At 40.8% G+C, this 21,330-nt stretch overlaps 1 protein-coding gene across 1 annotated transcript; it reads right to left on the bottom strand.

Annotated features, from left to right (window-relative positions):
• Positions 1-15,356: 15,356 nt before the first annotated feature.
• On the bottom strand, positions 15,357-16,181 carry CH25H (cholesterol 25-hydroxylase). Its single transcript, XM_062496061.1, has one exon. The coding sequence runs from the start codon at positions 16,179-16,181 to the stop codon at positions 15,357-15,359; it is 825 nt and encodes a 274-aa protein (XP_062352045.1).
• Between the last annotated feature and the right edge of the window lie 5,149 nt (positions 16,182-21,330).

Here is a 21,330-nt window from a genome sequence, read left to right as displayed (position 1 = left end):
GGAAAGGGCCATGCTGGGGTTCATTGCTCCTCTTCCAATTGGGATGGCTGGACACAGGTAAGGGTGAAAAATACCGGGGGGCAGCAGAGAAGTGGAGACAATTCAAAAGCCACCTGTCTCCCTCAGGGAGCAGCAGTGCTTGGCACAAGCATCCTTACCCTGGCTGCCTCAGGCCCCTATGGAAACAGAGAAAACCATGTAATTCTGAGGACTGGCAGGAAATTGTAGAGATCACCTAGTCCAGCCCTCTGCTCATAGCAGGGCCAGTTTCAAATAGAACTTACAGACCTCAGGGAACTCTTGCCTCTGTGCCACACTCAGAGAGCTGATGGGTTTTGTTTGAGCTGAAGTCAAATATTTGTAGTTACTGAAAGAGAAGGTGTCATTAACCAGGCCAAACACACCACATAAATGTTCACAGTGCCATAATCAAAGGGACGTCCACCATACACACACATTTGTTCCTCCACCCTTTTGCCTTCTCTGCACCTTCAGCAAGATGCAGTTCACTCTCTGCTGGAAAGCCAAGCAGCCTCTTCATCTGTGTGTAAGAATAAAAAGATAAAATGCCAAGAGTCATTTGTACAATGAAGACATTGTGTCACAGGCTTCTTCATTATCTGTGATGCTCATGAAGGAGCAAGATCAAAACCCTCAGTATGGGAAGCATTTGAGTTGACATTCAAGTACAAATAGCTTTTCTCTGTTAGACTTTCTGCCACCAGAAGTGATTACATCAGTCAGAATTTGAATACACTCTGACCTAGATTTTCAGAAGCCCATAAAGAAGACAGTTATCCCAATCCACTTTCACGGATACATACTGAGAGGCTGTTCTAATTGTTAAAACATAAAGTATTAAAAGTCAACCTGTAAAGACAGTGGGTTGAGAGCTGGACGTTGGATGAGGATGGAAATAACCTGAGTAGGGAGTGGAAGCAGTAGAATTTATCCTTTTTCCACAGAAGAGTCTATTTATATTTCATATCACTGTTTGAATATCAGCAGGAATGTTTTAAGCCAGTTGACCAACAAAGCCAGTTAATTTCCTGGTCCTGCTGCTAGGTTTGTTATTAGCCAGTGTCTACCAATGTTTGGGAAATGAGTCATCTCATACTTACTATCAGTAATATGTTGTTTTTCCTTGTCATTATTTCTAAGTTCATGTCAAAAACAGAGTACAATGGAAATCTTACAGGATTCTATCCTTTTCTAAACCTTCCATTGCTTCTTTTGGGAAGATGCTGGCACACCTGGGCCTGGTGTCAGGTCCAATCAGAGATCTACTGCTGTCCTACAATGATTTATGAAGCAATACATCAGTGCAGAGCCATAAAAAAGCCATATTTCTTATAAAATGAAGATAGAAAATGATCAAATTTTTTTTTCAGGAAGCAATAATTCCGAGTCTTATGATGGCAAGGAGCTTAGCGTTTATAACAGAGAGGACAAATAAGATGATGGTGCTGATATATTTTATTTAACAACTTTAGTATCCTACACTATTTTATTTAATAACTTCAGTATCCTACATTAAGTTTTTAATATACAAGAGAAATGTTGCTAACTAAGATGAGTTGGTAGGGAATGCATCTCTAATCCCTAAGTGAGAAAATGCTTCTATAAGCACTCAAAAATGACTCGCTGTTGCAATATACTTTCGTTTTCCTCCTTGTGGGCATCCATGTCATAAAGACAAATTGGTCTTGGGCAATTTAGCAGTAAGAGATTCTAATCAACTCTTACAAGCCTCCTGCCCAGCCTCTGGGCATCCAGCAGCTCACCTTAAAACATCTTCCTCCCTCATAAATCACATCTGACAGCCCTGCTATTCCAGCCTCTTTTCCTCTGCACTGTGCTCAGTTCTACTCCCTGTTCATGATTTCCTTCAGTTCCACATTCCCCATGGTTCAGCTGGTTTCCCAACTGAAAAAATCCACCAGGATTTTGTCTTTTTCCTCTTTAAGGAAAACAGTAATATCTATAGCTACTCAATCTGCCTTCACAGAAGCTTGCTTTTCTTCTTATTTTTTTTTCCTTTTATTTTTGGGCTAGGGTATTTTTGTTTGCAAAGAAAAGACAAGACAATGATGAGAGAACACACTGTCTTCCATCAGTCTCGCATTCAAAACATCATTTAAAGTTTCAGAGCACCATTAGGAATCCCAGCTCTGTTTCTGACTATGCTTTTTGCAGAAAGCAGTGTCCCAGTCTGCTGAACTCTTCATGACTTTTCAGTCCTTTGAAATACAGGCCACCCTCCACTTCAGCCCATTTCCAGCAGGCTGAAACCCTACATCTCTTTAATGCCCTGCCCAGTGTTTTACTGAGGGATTCTTTGCTCAGTCTCGTTCTTGTTTGTGGGATACACAATTAGGGATTACACTGGCCTTCAGCAAAGAACAGAATTCAACAAAAGAGCTTTGTAGACCAAACTCATACAAGCTTTAGTGACCGCTTCAGTAAAGAGCTAAAAATTAGCCCAATTCTGATTTACATGTGATATTTTCTATAGGATCTAGCACCTATGGTTATGACTCCTGTCAAGTTAGAAGACATGCAATCAAAACAGGATTTAAGCCATTTAAGCAAGTAGGAATTAAATTGCTTTGTATGTGGCAAAATAATTCTGGGGTATGAAATAACCCACAGCAACTAGGGTGAAAAACCTCAGAGTCTGTAAAATAAACACACAGGGATGATTCAGCTGCAAGCTGCAGAACTACCAACTGCTTTCAGGAGTTGAGATGCAGGGTTTTGCTCACACTGCTAGAAAACAGAAGCTGCATTTACAGGCTTTGCTTCCAGATAATCCCCAAAGCCAAAATACATCTCAAGTAGAATGGGAGCCCAGTAGCAGAAATGTCATTATTGTCAGCATCTGCTTTATGTAAATTCAGTGTACAGAATTTGCACAGCACCTTCAAAGTCCACTGCATTCTTCGTTCCCTCCTGACACAAATCATCCTTTCAAATAAATTAAATTATTAAAATATCCGGTAAATCGTAATAGACACTGTCAGTAGAGCAACTAGGAAGAGCTTATGAGGTTTATATTAAGTATGCATAATAGTATGCAAAAAACAGAGTTTTGTGTGCATTCCTAGTCATTATACAATACCAAAAGGTAAGCCAGAGCAAAGAAATGTAAAGAAAGAAAGGAAAATACTTTTTTTAGTTGAAATACAAGAACATATCCTCTAGAGACGATGTCACACATTCAATGATCACATAGAAGCTAAGCAATTTTCTTCAGAACAAAACCAAATTTTTGCTGAAACGATGCATGTTTTGACTATTAAAAACTATCTGAAAATTTATATTATTCCTGCTTGAGTGAAAGATAAAATTTTTAAGGCAACCATTGCATATGATTCATTTCCATTTTTCAAAATCAAATGCTTTTAATTCTGTTTTCAAATTAAACTTAGAATTTTGGATTAATATAAAGATTTAAAATAGTATGAGTCTCTGGAACTCATCATTGGGAGCAATATGGAGATGGTAAGAAAAACTTCACAGGATGGAATAAGATAATAACCTTTATAGAGGCAGGGGAAGAGAAAAATCAAAACAAAACCCAAAAAGACATTTTCATGAGTACTTTTGAAATAAAGTGCCAGAGCTTTGCATCCCAATGAAATCTCAACAAGCTTCTGTTTTCCCTTTCTGTTTTCACTTCAGAATGAGCTTTAGATAAATGCAATTTAATGTAAATTCTTGTATTAGGGAAATGTAGTTATCTAATTCCTTGCAGATTATTTGCATGTCACTAAGTTGATAGATCCCAGTATTGAGCAGTTTTAATTGCTTAGTCCTCAGCTCACCTGACCAGGAACAAGGAGACAGGTTCTCTATTTCTGTAACCCTTAGAGAAAGGGGTCACAGTGGATGCTCAGCACATTTTATGATAAATTTGCAGCTTCACTGTCTAGTCAGAAAGCAGGTCCATCATTAGGTGAAACACTTGTGAGTTTCTTTCTTCTCAATCTTTTGTCTGCACCAATTAGTTTTCCTACACAAGTCACACATTCTTCATTACAGCTCTTCATTACATCATTAGCATTGCTCAACTCTCCTCAAAGCTGAATCCTTCCTTTTCCACCTTGGCCAGGCTGCATCCTATAAAGTAAAACAGATGAAGGCAATACCAGTTGAACATGTTCTGCACAGATCTATGGCTAAGATTTAGCATCTGTGTTGCTCATTGCTTCCTGGGGAACCAATCATTAACATGTTCAATCAAATGAAGCCTAGTCCCCCAACAGGCACAATAAAGTTTGGAACTGGCTACAGTTATGCCTATCTCCAAGAAAACATTTCAATTACCCCTATTTCCAGAAATTAAAAATAAAGTTCCAAAATGTTATACCCAAAAAGTGTAAAAAATATAAAATCATGAGTAAGCCTTTTTTTTTAAAATAAAAGGCTGACAGTGACTAACAACATGATTCCCAAAATCATGAGAGATAAAAGGCTTTGACAGACATTGTCTTTTTTCCTCAGGGTGTGATTAGAAGAGTTGTGAACTAGCACCACTTCTGACTCCTCTCAATTTTCATCTCAAAAGGAGCCCTGAGAGTAAAGCTGATCAAGAACCAGAAAGCTTTTGGGGGTAAAATTAGCATTGCAGAGTGGCATGGCATCAGGAAAAAAGTAGGCTGGGGAGGAAGAACATCCAAGAGAAAGGGAACTATAAGTACTAAAATATCAGTGTTCAACAGAGAGCAATTTTCCTTGCTGCAAAGACAGAGATTGTTAACCTCGGCCAGTTTCTGCAGAAGTTGTTGCCAAAGATTTTATTCTACTACCTTTTTAATGCTGCTTGAGGTCTGACCCAGGATTTCACGTGTACAGGAAACTCCCACCTTGTCACAAGAAAAATTCTGCTCTCTCTGTCCTTAAAGACTGTTATTCCCCTTCTGCATTACAAAGTTGAGAAAACCCCAGAGAACATTTCAGATCCTTGTATTTTTGAGTAAGCTTTTTTTTCCCCCACCCTCCTAGATTCAGTTGTTAATTTTGGCTCATGGGAAACATTGCTGAAGTCTTCATCAGCACTTCCTTTTTCTTAAAGTGGAGGTATAAACTTCATCTTGACATGCTGCAAGCCAAAACCAAGCTTCTACCTGGCGGAAAGGATTAGGGCCTACTCAAAATGAGGAGAGGGAAACCACAAAACCTTCTCCTCCAGGTGCAAAACCACTCATATCAGCCAGGATGACATGACTCAGATCAATGCAATACCTGCAGGCAGTGCAGAATGCTTTCAGGGTATTGCTCAAACTAAGTCAGGGCAGCTTGTTCCAACCAAACTCCAAAAGAGACTTCTGGAATCATAGCCAGCTGTCACTTGGTCAAGATGATACCAAAATGCCAAAGAGAAACTGTATTTAAAAAAAAAAAAAAAAAAAGGAAGAAGAAAGAAAAGCAGCTGGAGTTTTCATTTCCAGATATGCTACAGAATTTGTTCCCCCTCTGAGAAAGTACTAAGAGATGTAGAAGCAGGAGAAGGGTAAAGGGAGCATGGGGAAAGCATTGGAACCACCCTGTGCAAGGAGGTTTTCTGCAGGTGGGGATGCAGAACTGGGAGTGCTGAGCTGGATAAGGTGAGGACTGGTAATTTTTAAAGACAAATAAAAGTAACTTGCAATTCCTAAGGAAATACTTAACATTGACTTCATAGCCAGTTAATGTGGATTACATTTCTTCTCACAAAACGTTACTTAATTTGATAATTAACTTTTCTACTCCCAAAATTTATATTTGCTTACATTAATATCATGCAATCTTGTGTCTTAAACCCATCTAAACTAGCAAAATTCAAGAAGAATTGATTATGCTAGGAGAAAGATATAAAATAATAATATCAGAAACAATTTTTTGGTAAGAGATTATTAAAAACACAGAAAGTTATACATCCATCCAATTACATCACATTATTTCTGTGCCTTCACTTAGAACTTCTGACATTCTGTGGGAAAGCTTCATTGTCTGCAATCATCAGTAGTAAAATAATGTAGGCTCTGAAGCCACGTACCTCCTAGGATTCATCCCATGCTTCCAACCACTTGATTTTCCCTGTGATCAGTCTGGTACCACTGCCTGCCCCACAGCACTGACCAGGAGCTGCTCTCCCTTTTTTTTCACAAGTAGGAGTCATGGCCCTGGAGTTCACCTTCCTGTGAAGGAGCGTGACACTGGTGAGCCCATCATGAGTTCTTTTCTGCAGAGCTGCTCAGGTGGGATCACGGAGTGACTCTTGATTTTATCACTCTTTTCAGTGAAAAATAAGGGGCATGGTTCAAATCAAAGACACTGCTTTTGAGCTCTAAATTCTTGTTTCCTGTGCACTATTGACTTAGTGAGTTAAACACTACAACCACAAAAACCACACAACCTCTGCCAGGTCCTCCTCGATGCAGCTGTATCTCCAGCTACTGCCAGGCTTACTACACTGTCCCACAAAATCCTCATTCCTTTCCCATGTCCCCAGAGCTCACCCCACACACAGACCCCCCAGAACATCTCTCCTGTATCTTGCTTGTCCTTAAGCTGGGGAGCAGACAGTACGGGATGAATGAATGCTTGCGCAGGGCTGGCACACTGCTTTCACACAGAGCGAGCCAGGGTCACTTCTTCCCCTAAACGGGTGGTTAAAGTGGTGCAAATACCTCTGCCTCTGCCCAGCTAGTGATTTCCACAAAACATAGGAGCACTTAATATCTTGGGATCTCTCCTGCTCTGTCCAATTGTGCTGAGTTGTGTAACAAATCCACAGATTACTGGAGGACTCTGACATAAGCTGCAGTTGCGTAACTTGTTTCCTCCCAGTGACACTGTCACTACCACACAAGTCTCGGCTGTCGTATTCTCTGGCAGCAGTCTTTACCCGGGGGGAGAACCCCGAGGTTTCTCCTGAGACTGAGCATGCATGCCCCTATCTCCCCACGTCTGCTCCTTCACGGTCCTTTCTGCAGATGTCTGTGTCTACCTACCAGCCATGACTCTGGTTTGGTGTCACCTCCAGCTTTCTTACACCACATCACACCATACTTTACATGTCATAGGTTTTTTAATATACATATGTATAAATAGCAAAAGAAAAAAAGAAATGGGTGCTTCACATATATACATGTATATGTTTGCATAGAGAAAAAAAAACGGAGATGTGTGTGCACTCTCATGCACTATCTGGACAATCACCAGAAGTGCCACACATCCACTTCCAATAATCTCATCCTGGAATTCCCACCCAAGCAGAATGTTGTACCCTGAGAGCCACTGTCAGAAGTAGCTGGACAACACCAGCTACCTTTGTGTGACTTAAGTCCAAACTTGAATCCTGCTGTTTTTCTTATGCTGCTGTCGGGAATTTTACCTTAAAAGGCAGAAGTACCTGAAGTATACAGCTGTAACAGCATAAGTATTAGAAATCTCTTACAGCAGTGGATTTCATTAACACTGCCAGAAGCAAAACAAACTTGTAAATCCCACTCCTTGCCACAGCCAGTTAGAAGCTTAGTAGGTGCTAAACCTATATTAAGTAATTAAGATTTGTAATAACAGCAGCAGGAAATAATAAACAAAAATTTAAAAGCACCACTACTTATTTTGTTTAAATACTAGTGCTCTGTAGATAACAGACACACATCAGCTTTTCAGGTATCTGAAAGGACCAGTTACAGCCAAGTCAGACTTAGATGTCTGCAATGAGAAAGTTTTGATTAAATTCTTCTCACAAAGAAGTAAATACAGATTCCACAAAATATGCATTATAGATTTCTTCGGTCTTGGTTTAAACCTTCACTCTAGCTACCAGGACTAAGAAACTTCTGAATGCAGAAGGCCCACACTATGACTTTAGCCTCTCGGGAGACAGGATTTTTCCTCTATTTATGAAGCTCCTGGCACCTAGGTTTTTGTCATGGTTTCAAAATAATATTATAAATAAATAATAATAATTGAATGAGTGCTAACTGCAAATATTAGGATCTAGCAGGATGTCTAACTTCTAGAAACAGGAATGATGCTAGTACATAAGCACTAATTTATCCCACTACCCTATGATTAAGAGGTCTAAAAGAAAAGCAGCGAAGCAGTAAGCTGAAGTTCAATAGACAAAGGAAATAAAACAGAGAATCAGCTTGTTGTGCTGCTATGGCTGAGTGCATGTGCCTTTCCACATTTTACATGCTCTGCTCTTTTGTTATCTGTCCATAGCTTTCAGAGTTTAACAGTGCTCTTCTGCAAGCTGTGCCAAGTGCAGAGGGAAATTAAATTCCTTCTTCTGAAAAATGGTTCAATTACTCAAGATACAAATCTGAGTCACAAAAAGGGAAAGAAAGGAAGAAGGAAAGAAAGAAAAAAAACCAAGCATACAACATATTGGCTGAACTACGCAATTAATCTCCAGAAAGACAAGGATGCAGAGCAGTAGGCATAGAGCCCAGGTTTAACAGGGTGGAAGGGGGGCTTAGTTACAAGCATAGCATCACGATTTGCAAGAAAACAAATAAAATAGTAAACTCTCAGTCGTGGTACTTCCAAAAGAGTGTTGCTATGTAGACTAGCCAGTTGTAATGTCTGAGCTAGTGATTTTGCTTCAGCTTTCTGGTTTAGGAAACAGGTGTGCTACATAATACAAAGCGGACATATCATAAACTGGAAAAGCATTTCTCCACAGGTGAGTCACAAGAAATAGCAGAACAAGCTGAATCAATGATGAGCCATGGCTATGGGAACAGAGAAAGGACACTGGAAACAATCAAACCCACAGAACAAGTGATTACACAATCTTTTGCTTTCCACACCACAATAGTACCAAAAATAATAAGCCATTATTAACTTTCCTGAGGCTCTAACTTTGGGTTACACCTGACCACATCAGAATTGCTGCTGAAAAGAAAACCTGACACCTTCAAACGCTCCATCCTGCAGCTCCACATCAGCATGACCCTGCTGACCCAACCCTCCTCTCACACCACCATATCTGCCCAGCTTCCCCACCAAAACACCTTGGCTTACACCATCCAGGAGGGCTTGAGCTTCCCCACCACCTCACCAAAGTCCACCATGATTTCAAGTCATTCAGGAAGCACAGGGAGCCAAACTAAGAATGCCCTGAACTAGAGGACACAAAAATCACCCATCCTACTCCTCTGAGCTGAGATGAGCTGGGCTCAAATAGGCTCTCAACAGGCAGGTGGGGAGGTAACAGAAGCTCTCCCACCCCCAGGGGGAAAGCCTTTGTGAGTAAACACCTGAAATGGAGCACTCTGTCTGGAGCCGAATAGAAGAGGAAAAGGGTGAGACCAAGGGCTTGGCCTCTCAGACATGGTTTTGAAGACAGGTTGTGGGGGATAAGCCTCCATTTGCAGTAGGATTTGTGCATGCAATGTATTATGGTATCTGACTGCCCAAGGGATATAACATGGCAAACCTGGCAAAGCAGCTGGCAGGACTCAGCCAGTTTCCTTAGAGGGGAGGTTGTCAGCAGCTGCTCAGATGTACTTTGGCATTACCAGGAAAGGAGAACACCAGTGGAGATTGTTAGGATGAAAACAGAGGGGAAGGCAGCTGGTGGGCATTGGCTTTTTCCATAAGCTCAGCTGAGAAGGACACTTCTGATCTTAAAGGTTTTCTAAGTTGCAAGTGTCAGGAGAGCTGTTTGTGCAGTTTTAAATTATTCCATTTCCCAAGTTCATTCATCTAGAGAGCTCGACAAATTCCACTGGCTCAGCTATTTAGACTAGTTCCGGAAGTTTTGTAAAGCAATCCCTTAAAGGGGCTGTGAAATTACCCATGTGTGTTGTTTCTTAGGGGTGTAATTTTTCACAGCTGTTGTGAATGGCTGAAAAGGTCTGTAAACAGACACCAAGGAAACTTCTAGCAGTGCTTTTTCATATTCTTTTGATAAAGATGGTGCATCTTGCTCACCTTAAAAAGTTTTTCTGTAGCTCATCCTAGATTTTGGACTACCTAATGCCCTGAATTGTTTGCTGCTTAGTTCTAAGGACAAATAAAAATATGTGCCGTCTAAATTCTCCCTGGAAGTGCAGCTAGCCCACCCTTTCCCATCCCTTTAAATCACCTAGCTGTAGTATTGAAGTCTCTCTCAACAGACTGAAATCAAAGTAGTCATGTTTCTGCCTGCCTGGCCTTTTAAACATCCCCTTGGGATTGCTGGCTTTTTTATTTTCCACAAGTAAAACCTGCTATCTCAAATCTGAGCATGGAAGAGGCAGTCCAGTCCATGTGCCTGTAGATCTTTTTAACTTAGTGTCATGCTTGGTGACACAAAAACATAATTGCATTTATGCTGACCAAAGGTGGAGTTCCCTCTTGCAGGTCACTGTGTTTCACTGCTGTGGGAATTTCCAGAAAGAAAGAGATAACAATAAGGAAAGGTTGTGTGTGGATGTGGAGTCTGAACCATTCCAGCAGTAAGAACCTGAGGGCTGAAGCCATCTGTGCTCTGGAGGGAAGGATATATCAGTGCAACACTCCATCTGTACCTGACAGCACTGCACACTGCACCAAGGGACAGAAATAAAAGTGCTTTCCCATCCTACTTTCTCTTCTTTCCCTGTGCACACCTATAGCCTTGATCCCAGCAATCATTCCACACTGGTGGAATCACCAACAAGGTGATTAGTCAGCTTTTAAAATCTTCTCTTTGAGAAGAAAACAGTTTGAAAAGAAGGATTAAAAACTCAGCATCATTTTCCACAGCTAAAGGGCCCCCCTGCACTGGTTCTGTTCCCTTTAAAACCTGGAATGTTTATGCTGGTTAGTTTGGGGAGAGTAAGGGACTTTTTTTCAGTAAACAAATTTCCCTAAATTGGAAACACATTTAAGTTTTGAAAAACAATTGTTTGGCAGTTGCTTTTACAAGAAAACCATGCTGCAAACACAGCTCCAGACCATGCTACAAAGACCTTTCAGGTTGGATTGTACTGAGCAATGCAGCACCACAGTCAATATTTGAGCATGCAAAGCCAGGGCTTTGACGTGGTTTACATGGAAATGTGATGGTTGGTTCACACTCCAGTCGGTCGCTCCCCTTAGGAAATCCATGAGAAAATCCAGTGGGTGTTTGTATTTTCAGAGTCCAAGACAGATGGTTTCTTCAGATACAGATCCATCACTAGTTCAAAAAGGGTTGCATGGATTTGGACAGGTAATAGTGGAAGCTTAATACCTGTGCACGAAAGCAAGAACAAGTGAAACTGAAGTGACTGCTGAGATAAAGCCACATCAGAGTGATCCATTCCTTCCAATGATATTGAGAGGCAACTGATGACAATTAAATGTTCTGTCATCACAAATTGCTTCAAAACAAATTTAGCGATAGCACTACCCAAAGAGATGCTAGTTTTTCATTTAATCCAGGTAACACACTAGATTAACCAAGTCACTAAATCCATTATTTATACAGATTATTTTTCATAATAATAAATCATTTAAAAAAATCGTAAGAAATCACAGTTATAGACTGGAATTGTGTAGGTTTTCCCCCTAAAGTGCTTGCACTTGATCAACATGAGGGAGGTCCAAGCTTTTTCCAGCACTGAATATTCACTCAGCATGGCTCTAAGCATCATATGCTCACTCCAAAGCACAGGAGGAGCACACTTTACAGCAGTACTGAAAACACACCCACTAAGTAGAAAACTGTCCCTTTGCAGTGTTATGCTCTTATCTCAAAATTGCTAAACTGGGTATCATGTGGAAGACTCAGACTAAATTTCAGGAGAAGTATAGGACTAAATTGCTGGTGAGAATTTGGGAATTCCTACAATTCACAAGAGCAGACAAAGAGTTCAATATTTAATGTGTGCCTAAGAATTATGATAGAGAAATGCAAACAGTCTTATTTCTTAGAGCTTTATTAAATTTGGAAGTTATAAAGTGAACAATAGCAGCACCAAAAATATTCACTGTATAGCTTCAAAGGTCTCTGCAAACATCCTCTATTCACAAATGACCACAACTTAGATTTCAGCAGATTAGATAGGAAGTCTGTGTGGAACATCACGTCACGTTATAAAGAGGAAGGAAGCTAGGAGAATTTTGGAACAGAAGAGAGAAAGTTTGGTTTGGTTTTCTTACATAAACCTTTTCAAGTGAGTGTCATGCCTTTCCTTTAGTTTGGTAAAGACTTCTGGTAACGATCATGGAGAAATGTGAATATAGGAAGTAACATCTATAAAATCCTGTTTTAAAATCTCACAATACACAGAACTTACTGTCCTCTCATGCTCAGTGGCACAGTATATGCTGAGTTTTCAATGAAAACAGGAAAAAAAAACAACCCTTATTTGCTTAATCTTCAGTATGTTTTCATTGAATTGCAAAGGACTGAAGTTAAGTCTTCTGCTCCTGAATTTTTCTCACATGCACAACTAAACTTAGACTAAAGTAAACTGCTTCAGAAAGCACTTCGAAGTACACACAACATGAAAATGGACTCAATCCCTCAGAGTTTAGAACCTACATTACCTTCAAAAGCATTAGAGAAATAAGGAAAAGGTGTGCTAGGATTATGTAATCAGGATGAAATACAGATATTTTTAGTATGGGATTCAAAAAAACAATTCCAGATATACGTAATAGTCAAATTTCATTTTTTTTTTCAGTGTTCCAAGTTCCTGCAATAATGAACCTTTAAACCGAGGTTCCAGGTTTGATTGGCTACAGATTAGGTACAGATATAACCTGGGGGGAATTCCATATTTGAGGAAACACATTCTTGGTGTGTGTCCGAAGTGATGCAAATGTTGAGGAGGTGAGGGCTAGGCAGGATCATTGTGCAGCACACTGCCTCCTTCCATGGCAAGATTGATCATCCTCAGTAGCTGTCAGGCTACACTGTCAATGCCAAATCACACAATCACCTCACTTGACTTGACAACAGCAGCACAGTTTTGCCTGCAGCTGACTAGAACTCTCTCCAGTAGTAAAGTACTATGTCAACTCTTAAGCTCCATACAAAAAGCAGAATAATCCCCGTGAGTTTTGTTGCAACCTTTCTTGTGGGTTTTGCTCATAGGCTTCCTACAGCAACATATGCAAGTACCAGTTAGCCTTACCCTTGCTTACTCAGAGAGCCAATAGTTCATGAAACAAACTGTTATAGTGTACAGTTACAAAATACAGTGTAAGGTATAAGTCATTGAAACCAAAGATTATCTTTGCCAGAGGCTCAGAATTTGCCAAGCTGAATTAAGTGGGATTTGTAGAACAGATAGGATAACTTCAGGACATCTCAAAAATGGCAAAACAGCTCAAATAAATCAGAAAATGTTTTTTGCCTCCTGCATTCAGCAGAAAAGAAAGAGTACTTTCCTCTCTTTCTAGAGCACAATACCTAAGATTACAATCAGAATCAGAAGGCCTGGGGATTCTTTCTCTCAGTTTAATAGATGAATGGCAGATTCCAGTATTATTTTAAGCCTTAGTTTTTGCTCTCAGTATGGATCATGTTCTTAACAGGGAAAAGAAGAGTTGCTCTTCTGTGATATCCAGAAAGCAGGAAGAGTATTTAAGTACTAAGACTGCAGAATTTCGTGTTGGTTATGAAGATGTTTATGAAAATTATTTCCTGTTACCAAAAAGATGCAGTGTCTCAAAGTGCTGTTCCCTTTATAAATTCACATTGCTGGAAATACTAAGGGCTCTCTCTCTTCTACTGGACAAACAGCCTCTGTAAAGTCACACAACCCTCTAGACATCACATAAGGACAAAGGACATCGTCCAACATTTTTGGATGATGATGTTTAAGTGTTCTTTCCACACTTTCTACATTATTTGCACTTTCTCTGTTTCCATCATTATCCTGGGAAGTTTATTAGTAATATAGGATAGATGATTACAAGCATTAAAATGTTCTGTAGTGGACATTAGACATCTGTGAGGATCTCTGCTGAATGAGACATCAAATACTTGCTTCTCTCTTCATCCCAAATTTTTCCAGTGTGACTTCTCTGATACACATTTTGATCTTCTGTATGTAACTGCTCTTCTAGCAATGCATAGCCATTTTGTTCTATGTCTTAGGATCCTGAAAGGTTTGATTCTATTCCCCCAAAATCTACTTGAAAGAATCACCTACTTTTAGAAACTCTGTTTATATTCCTTGACAGGATTTTGCATGCAAGTAACAATTAATTGATACAATTGGGAAGGACCAATGCTCCCGTTTAAGGAGCAGCTTAGTAAAAACTATAGGAGCTTCTCAAAAATATAATAAAATTTCACTATGACTTTTTAAACTGCATTCTTCAATATCATACTTCTACAAAATTGAAAACTATTTTAACATAACATATGACTGGACAAAAAGAAAATTAGTCACTTTTGAAATAATATTATATTTTAATAATAAAGTTACTAAATTCTGAAATTAAAAGGGATGTCAGTCTTTTTTCTCAGGTAACAAAGGAAAAGACAAGAGGAAATGGCCTCAAGTTGTGGCAGGGGAGGTTTAGATTGGATACGAAGAAAATGTTCTTCACTGAGGGTTGTCAAGCACAGGAACAGGCTGCCCAGGGAAGTGGCTGACTCACCATCCCTGGAGGTATTTAAAAGATGTGTAAATGTGGCACACAGAGCAGGGTTTAGTGGTGGACTTGGCAGTGTTAGGGTAATGGTTGGACTTTATCTTAGAGGTCTTTTCCAACCTAAACAATTATATGATTTCATAATTCAAATAAATTACACCTATGCACAAGGAACCATACCTGTTCCTAATATGAACAGAGAAATTAATAAAATTAAACACAATATGCTTTTAAAAGAATTAACATATTTATTCTCTAGTAAAAAGACAGTACATCAAGGTAAAAAATATAAATATCAAAATCATTTAACAGCCAACTGCCATGACTTGGCAACAATATTTTGCAAAATCATTGCACAATAATTTTCTCTGGCAGATTAAACTCCACAAAATCCATGATGTGTACCTTTTCTGTTTACATCATAAATCATCCTACAAGAGTAAGATAATGTTCTGGCGTATGTATAAAACATCATACATAAACATTATAAAGTAACATGCTTTATGAAAGCTGGAAAGAAGGAAAGGAGAGAGGATGTCTCTTAATGCTTCCCTTAAACCCTTGACTCAAATTTAAGCAACATTTATTCACTTTCCCATTTGCAGTCCCTTAACACAGGCAGATCTAAATACACACACAAATTCACATATATTAAAAGGATTTGTTATAAATAGATATTGCTTTATAGGCAGCTTCAAATATACAATCTTCTGTACATCTTTAGAAAAATAATGTCCTGGTTAAGTCTATAAAAAATAAGAGTCCATCACCACACACACAGGTAAATATTCTTAATTAGAATGTGACTCTGTGAATGTCCCAAAGAGTTTGTCCCAGTGTGTGAAGTAAGGAGCGTAGTTTGATTTGAATTTCAGATGGTGGAGATCATGATGTGGCGCTCCTCCGTACAATCCAAAAGGCACAAGTCGGTGAGTTGACCATGGCAGGTCATATCCAGAATGATCTTCCACTGACAAACCAATGTTTACAAGGAAGAAAATCATTTCTGTCAAAGGATGGCATCCGAGGAGCAGCGGGTTTATAGCAGCAAAAAATCCCAGTGAGAGCAGCTCCCATACGCTGGAATACTGCGTAGTAAGGGCGAACGTCGACACGTGCTTGTGATGCACCTTGTGGAAGGTCTTGTAGAGCCAAGGCACCTTGTGATGAAGCAAATGCCACAGGAAGTACTCAAAATCAAAGAGCAGCAGACAAACTGCTACTTGCAGTAGGACTTCAGGCAGCTCTGGAGCTATCACTGGTAGATTCATGGGTCTCCAGTACCAGTGCAGAAATGTCACCGGGAAGATCAAAACAACATGGTGATACACACTTTGAATAATGCAAGGAACCATCATTCGAAGACTTGGATAGTTCTGTGGCTGGATTTTGTATTTTCTCAAGTCTGGCAGTCTAATGCTTAAAAAGTCCAGCACAACATATGGAAGACAGAAAGCCATGTATGCTGTAAAAGAAAACAGCACTGGAAAAAACGGTGACTTGATCAGTGGCTCCTTTGCAGTGACAAAGTCCCAAAGAGACTGCAGGCACAGCCTATCCCTCTGCCCCTCCATCGGAGAGCTGAGCAGCACTCGGTGTGGCAGGCTGCAGTTCATGCTGATTGCAGTCTGAGGCAGCTGGAAATCCTGCACACTTTTATGCAGCCTGCACAAGCAGTTGCTCCACCCCCAGAAATTCCTACATAGCAATGTGTATCGTTAAAGGGGAAGTTCCCTTTCCTGTCACACAGAAGGTGATATAATGCATTACAATCTCAGAACAGAATTAGCTGCCAAGGTTATCAGCAGAGCTCTACAAGAGACTTGCACAGTAGGAAAATCAAGCAGAAGTGCAGAACTCTAATGCTGGAACTCAGAAAAAGAGTTGGAACATCTTGCACTCCACTTAGTACAGACACTTGAAAAGTTGCTATTTCCTATTAATTTGGAATTGTGATATCCTTTTTTATCCTTTTGCCTTTATAGATAAAGCAGTAGAAATTAACTTTTTTTTTAAATGCAACTGCTAGTTCAACATGTCTAACTTGTGGAAATCTGGTGGGTAATGGCTGTGTGCAAACACATATTTCCTAGTGATGCCTTGGTTATCAAATGGTCTCAAGGTTTTAACTAAGGCTTTCTAGTCTCAATGTGGTGGCTCTGACTTATCTCCATCAAACATGATATTTGAGGTCATGTTCTCCTTCATGTACCTGCATCTACTTGACATGGAAAAATTCACCTGACCTGACTGATGCAAAATTGAGCCAATCACTTTTGAAGAACATAAGATCCTCCAGCTGAAGAGCAGAATACAAGGTAAAATCTCACTGAGCTTCCAGACATGCTTAGTGACAAGTATTATCACATTATTACAATATACACTTCTGTATCTCAACAGCTCTACTAGCAAGTTGATATGAAAATCCTTCTTCACCCATGTATCAAACTAACATATGCACTTAAAAGATGCACCAGTTAGACCTATGTCCTTTAAAGGATCTTCCTCTGACCACAGGCAAAAGCCAGCAGGCTTGACTCCAACATTCCTAATTTGCTAAAAACATTTAGAGGTAAATGATGGAAGGTTTGATTTAACCACTAAGACATCACTTCTTTTGTGCTTTTAGAAAAAGAAAAATAAAGCTTTGAACATTTAGGGAAACAAAGCTCGCCATAAGTTTCCTATGAACTCACGTCTTTTGTCAGTAAAGCATTTATTTTAATATTGGAAATGAGGTCAACTTCCTGGATGACTTTATTAGCTTGTTCAGATGATTTTACTTGGTGGCTAGTCAGAAAATAAATCTGATGGGACAAATATGAGACTGTATTTCCTTGCTTCTGAAAAACTAAGAATGATTAACTGGCAGTGACCTTTTCTGAATATGCATAAATTTGTAACACTTAAGTTTGCTTTCAGTTTCAGCTGTTTTCTTTTCAATAGATTCTATTGTCTCCTTAGGCTTCAATAATTTTGCTTAAATGGTAACATTATCTGTGCTATTATTCAGGCAATCAGTAGGTTCTTGTTGGAGACAAGTTTCTACCTGTTCCATATATACTTTGTAATTCAGATTCCTTGCTGTTATGAGATTGATCTGTTGAATTAATTTATTTACAGCATTAACGCTTGTAAAATAAAACCTGGTGCAAGACCCTAATCTAACAGACGAGGATCTATATCCAAGAGCTTCCTTTCAATCTTCTGACTGCATTTTATCCTAACCTCTATTTCACAATAAGGCATTTATAACACGATCACCACCTGGGTCCAAGAATACTCATGTGATTTCTGTTCATTTATGCAATCAATCAGAAATTAAGTCTCTCAGATGGGAGAAATTAAGAAATTAAGTCACTCTTTTTTTATTAGAATTATGCAGGGAATCAATTTATCCTATAATGTATTCCAAATCTCACTAAAGGGAGATCAACATAAAATGTTCAGCTGTCTTAAAGACACTCCTCTGACTAATCCTTACATATATATGAAGTCTCAAAAAGCTTTCGAGCCATTGCTGCCGAAGAGCTGAATTTTAAAGATTAGGCATTTTATTAGAAATATTGATTTTAAGGAAAACGAACGGAATTCTGCAGTGCTATTTCTAGGACACCCTGCAGCATAAAGCCCGAGAAGGCGCAAGGGAGCAGTGCTTACCTGGGGGGCTGGCGCTCCGGGACCGCCCGGCTTCCCCCGGGAACCGCCTCGGGACGGCTCATCCTCACCCAGCAGAGACCTCCACCCTCCAGAATCCCAGTCCAAGCCGTCTGGCTTAGCGACCGAGCAGCGTTCACCAAGTATCTCCGCTCTGCTAGCTTCGGTTTCTTTGTCAGCACAAGGCACGACACACACACGCACAAAGGCAAAGTACACACAAACCCTTTCTGTACCTAACTCAGCAACACGACCCCAGCTTTCTTCACTCAACTTACAGTGCTGCCGAACTTTCCCATGTGTTGCAAGAATCTAAATGGCTCTCTCAAAAACTCACTCCTGCTACAGAGTTTAGGTTGAAGGGCACATAGTTTGGAATGAGGCCCCACAAAGGGTCTTAAATAGATTCCACATGAGCACAAGACGCAAGCACCTACCCCAGGCTGCACTGTTAGGTACAAGCTGTAACATAAACAGCACAATACTCCAGTGGGTAGGAGGAAAATGTGGGAAAGTTACCGGGAGGGATCAACACACCGAAACTAATGCAGCATCAGAGGGAAAAACTCTTTTTCCATCTTCCTCTTCTTCCCCTCTGTATGGAAGTATTATTGTTGTACCAGAGGTCAACAACCCAGAACAAGCCCAGCCTTCTACCGGGAAAAGCGTGCTGGTGAAGAGAGCTGGAGACCTGCTCAGGACCAGCACCAGGGAAGCGGGATCGGCACCGGGAGCAGCAGTAGAGCCTTCTCTCGTTTTAAAGGAAGCTGTTACCGTGCTGGCACCACACGCTGCTCATGGCCGGACTCACCTGCCCGCTGACCGGTGCGGGACCGCCCCTCCCGAGCCCCGCCCGGTTCCTCCCAGTCCCTCCCGAGCCCCACCCGGTTCCTCCCTGTCCCTCCCGGTTCCTCCAGATCCCTCCCGGTCCCTCCCGGTCCCTCCCGAGCCCCACCCGGTTCCTCCAGATCCCTCCCGGTCCCTCCCAGTCCCGCCCGGTTCCTCCAGATCCCTCCCGAGCCCCGCCCGGTCCCTCCCAGTCCCTCCCGAGTCCCGCCCTGCTCCTCCAGATCCCTCCCAGTCCCTCCCGAGTCCCGCCCGGTTCCTCCAGATCCCTCCCAGAGCCTCCCGGTCCCTCCCGAACCCCACCCGGTCCCTCCCCGGTCCCTGCCCGGTCCCTCCCGGTCCCTCCCAGCAGCCGCCGTCTCCCCTTGAACGGCAGCGCCGCCCAGCGCTCACCCGCGGCGCTGCCGCCGGCTGGAAGATAACGGCGCCGGGAAACGCTCCTCGGCTCAAAACCCCAGCGATAACAAACTGCGCTGTTCTGTAGCTGCACGGAAAGGTGGTAGGCACGGGTCTGTCACAGGCTTTATAGGGGAAATGGGTTTGGAAGGAAGGAGGGCGTTTGGACCCCATCTTAGAGGTCTTTTCCAACCCTAAATGATTCTACGATTCTAACCTACAGTCCCCTTCTGTTTACTTAATCTGCATATTCAAATGCAGGGTCTGGATACAAATAAGCGAGATGAAACTCTCCTCCTCGCATCCCTGTTAAACAGCTTGAACCCTGAGCCTACAGGGATGCTGAGAATTTCAGGATGAAGAATACACATTTCTCTTCAGTTCTGATTAAAAACTTTAGCCTAAACACAAATTACTTTTCTTAACAGAACCAAGACATTTGCTTTATCAAATTGTTCATCTCCACCTCCCCAACCAAGTTTCACTGAAAACCTCCCCAGCCAGTAAAAAGCATAATCAAACGTCACTTTAATTAGTTTTGAACAATGGGTGATGATGGGAAACTGCCAGTGAAGTAAATTGCTAATTGTCAAGCTTTACCTTAACGGGATCAGTTTTCAAAATAATGACCATCAGGAAAATACCCTAAATTTCTTTCATTCAGAATTAATAACTCAGGAAGGAGAAATTGATTTGCATTCTCAGCAACTTACATAATTTCTGGAAGAGTCATAATGCAGACAATGCAGACACTTCCACTCAGAAAATAAGAATTAGGCAATTAGGTGCAGCTAGTGTCCATCCAACTTTCACAATTTTTTATTTCATTGATGATTTCAATTATTTTGTTCACACAAATTTTATGAAAATATGTCGTCAGGAAGAAAGGCAACTTTCTGATGGGCAGTGCTGCAGCATGAGTTTGTATTGTATAAGACAACGAAGGGAGAAGACATCATAAATGCTTTCATTACCAGAAAATCTTCCAAGAGCTATTTTATTAGATATCCAAAAACCTGTCCAGCTATCAAGGCTTCTCTCTCACACCTTACAGAAGAAACCCATCTGTAACTTTTTATTATATTAAGGTACTTCTGTTTCAAATGGAGGGTGTTTGTTTGGGGTTTTTTTGTATGGCACATTCACTATAAATAATTTATAGAAAAATTTTGTTTCCCAAGCTGACAAAACTGTTTCTCTTACAGGGCCCAAGTAGAGTAGGAAGTCTGTTTTACCACCACTTCCTATGCTGAGGCACTTGTGTACTGCTTGAGTTGGTGTATAAACTTTTATCAGTGTTATCACTAGCCATGGAATCACTAAGCAGTGTGAGGATGCTCTGCGTGGAGCTAGTACATCATTCAGTACACTCCACTACCAAACACACTCCACCATCCTTGGGCCTTCTGTATGCAATGAACACTATACTTGCAGATGACTAAAAAAAAATCCTTGTCAAGTTTCAAGCACAACATGAGGACAAAACCACCTATTTATGTCAGTGTTATCCCTCACATGTCTGATTGTGGTTCATCTCTCAGACAACGCCCAGGACCGTGCATTCTCTTCAGCTGCACACAGGTCTGTGGGTTTGATGATCCATCAGTTGAACAGGGACTACTTTGTTCACCTTTCTAGCAGTCATTAAATGCTGAGACCAAGCCAGCAGAAAGTGTCCCAGGCCCTCTGTTAAGCCAGTGCACTTTTATACTGTCCAAAGCTGATGTTCAGCCAACCTTCAACAGCACATACATACAGACATACCTGTAACACAGAGATCTGTAGAACAGTATTTAAGATCTGCTTAGAAAAATGCACTATTCATCACTGAACTGTTAATTCATCACAGGTGATTCTAAATAGACC

This window comes from Cinclus cinclus, chromosome 7, assembly GCF_963662255.1.
Source record: "Cinclus cinclus chromosome 7, bCinCin1.1, whole genome shotgun sequence".
In the NCBI taxonomy this organism is placed as follows: domain Eukaryota; kingdom Metazoa; phylum Chordata; class Aves; order Passeriformes; family Cinclidae; genus Cinclus; species Cinclus cinclus.
The sequence above is the reverse complement of the archived record's forward strand: the minus strand, read 5'-3'. Positions and strand labels throughout refer to the sequence as shown.

Coding starts and splice junctions, on each gene's coding strand:
- CH25H (XM_062496061.1), bottom strand. CDS start 16,181: ATGAACTGCAGCCTGCCACACCGAGTGCTGCTCAGCTCTCCGATGGAG.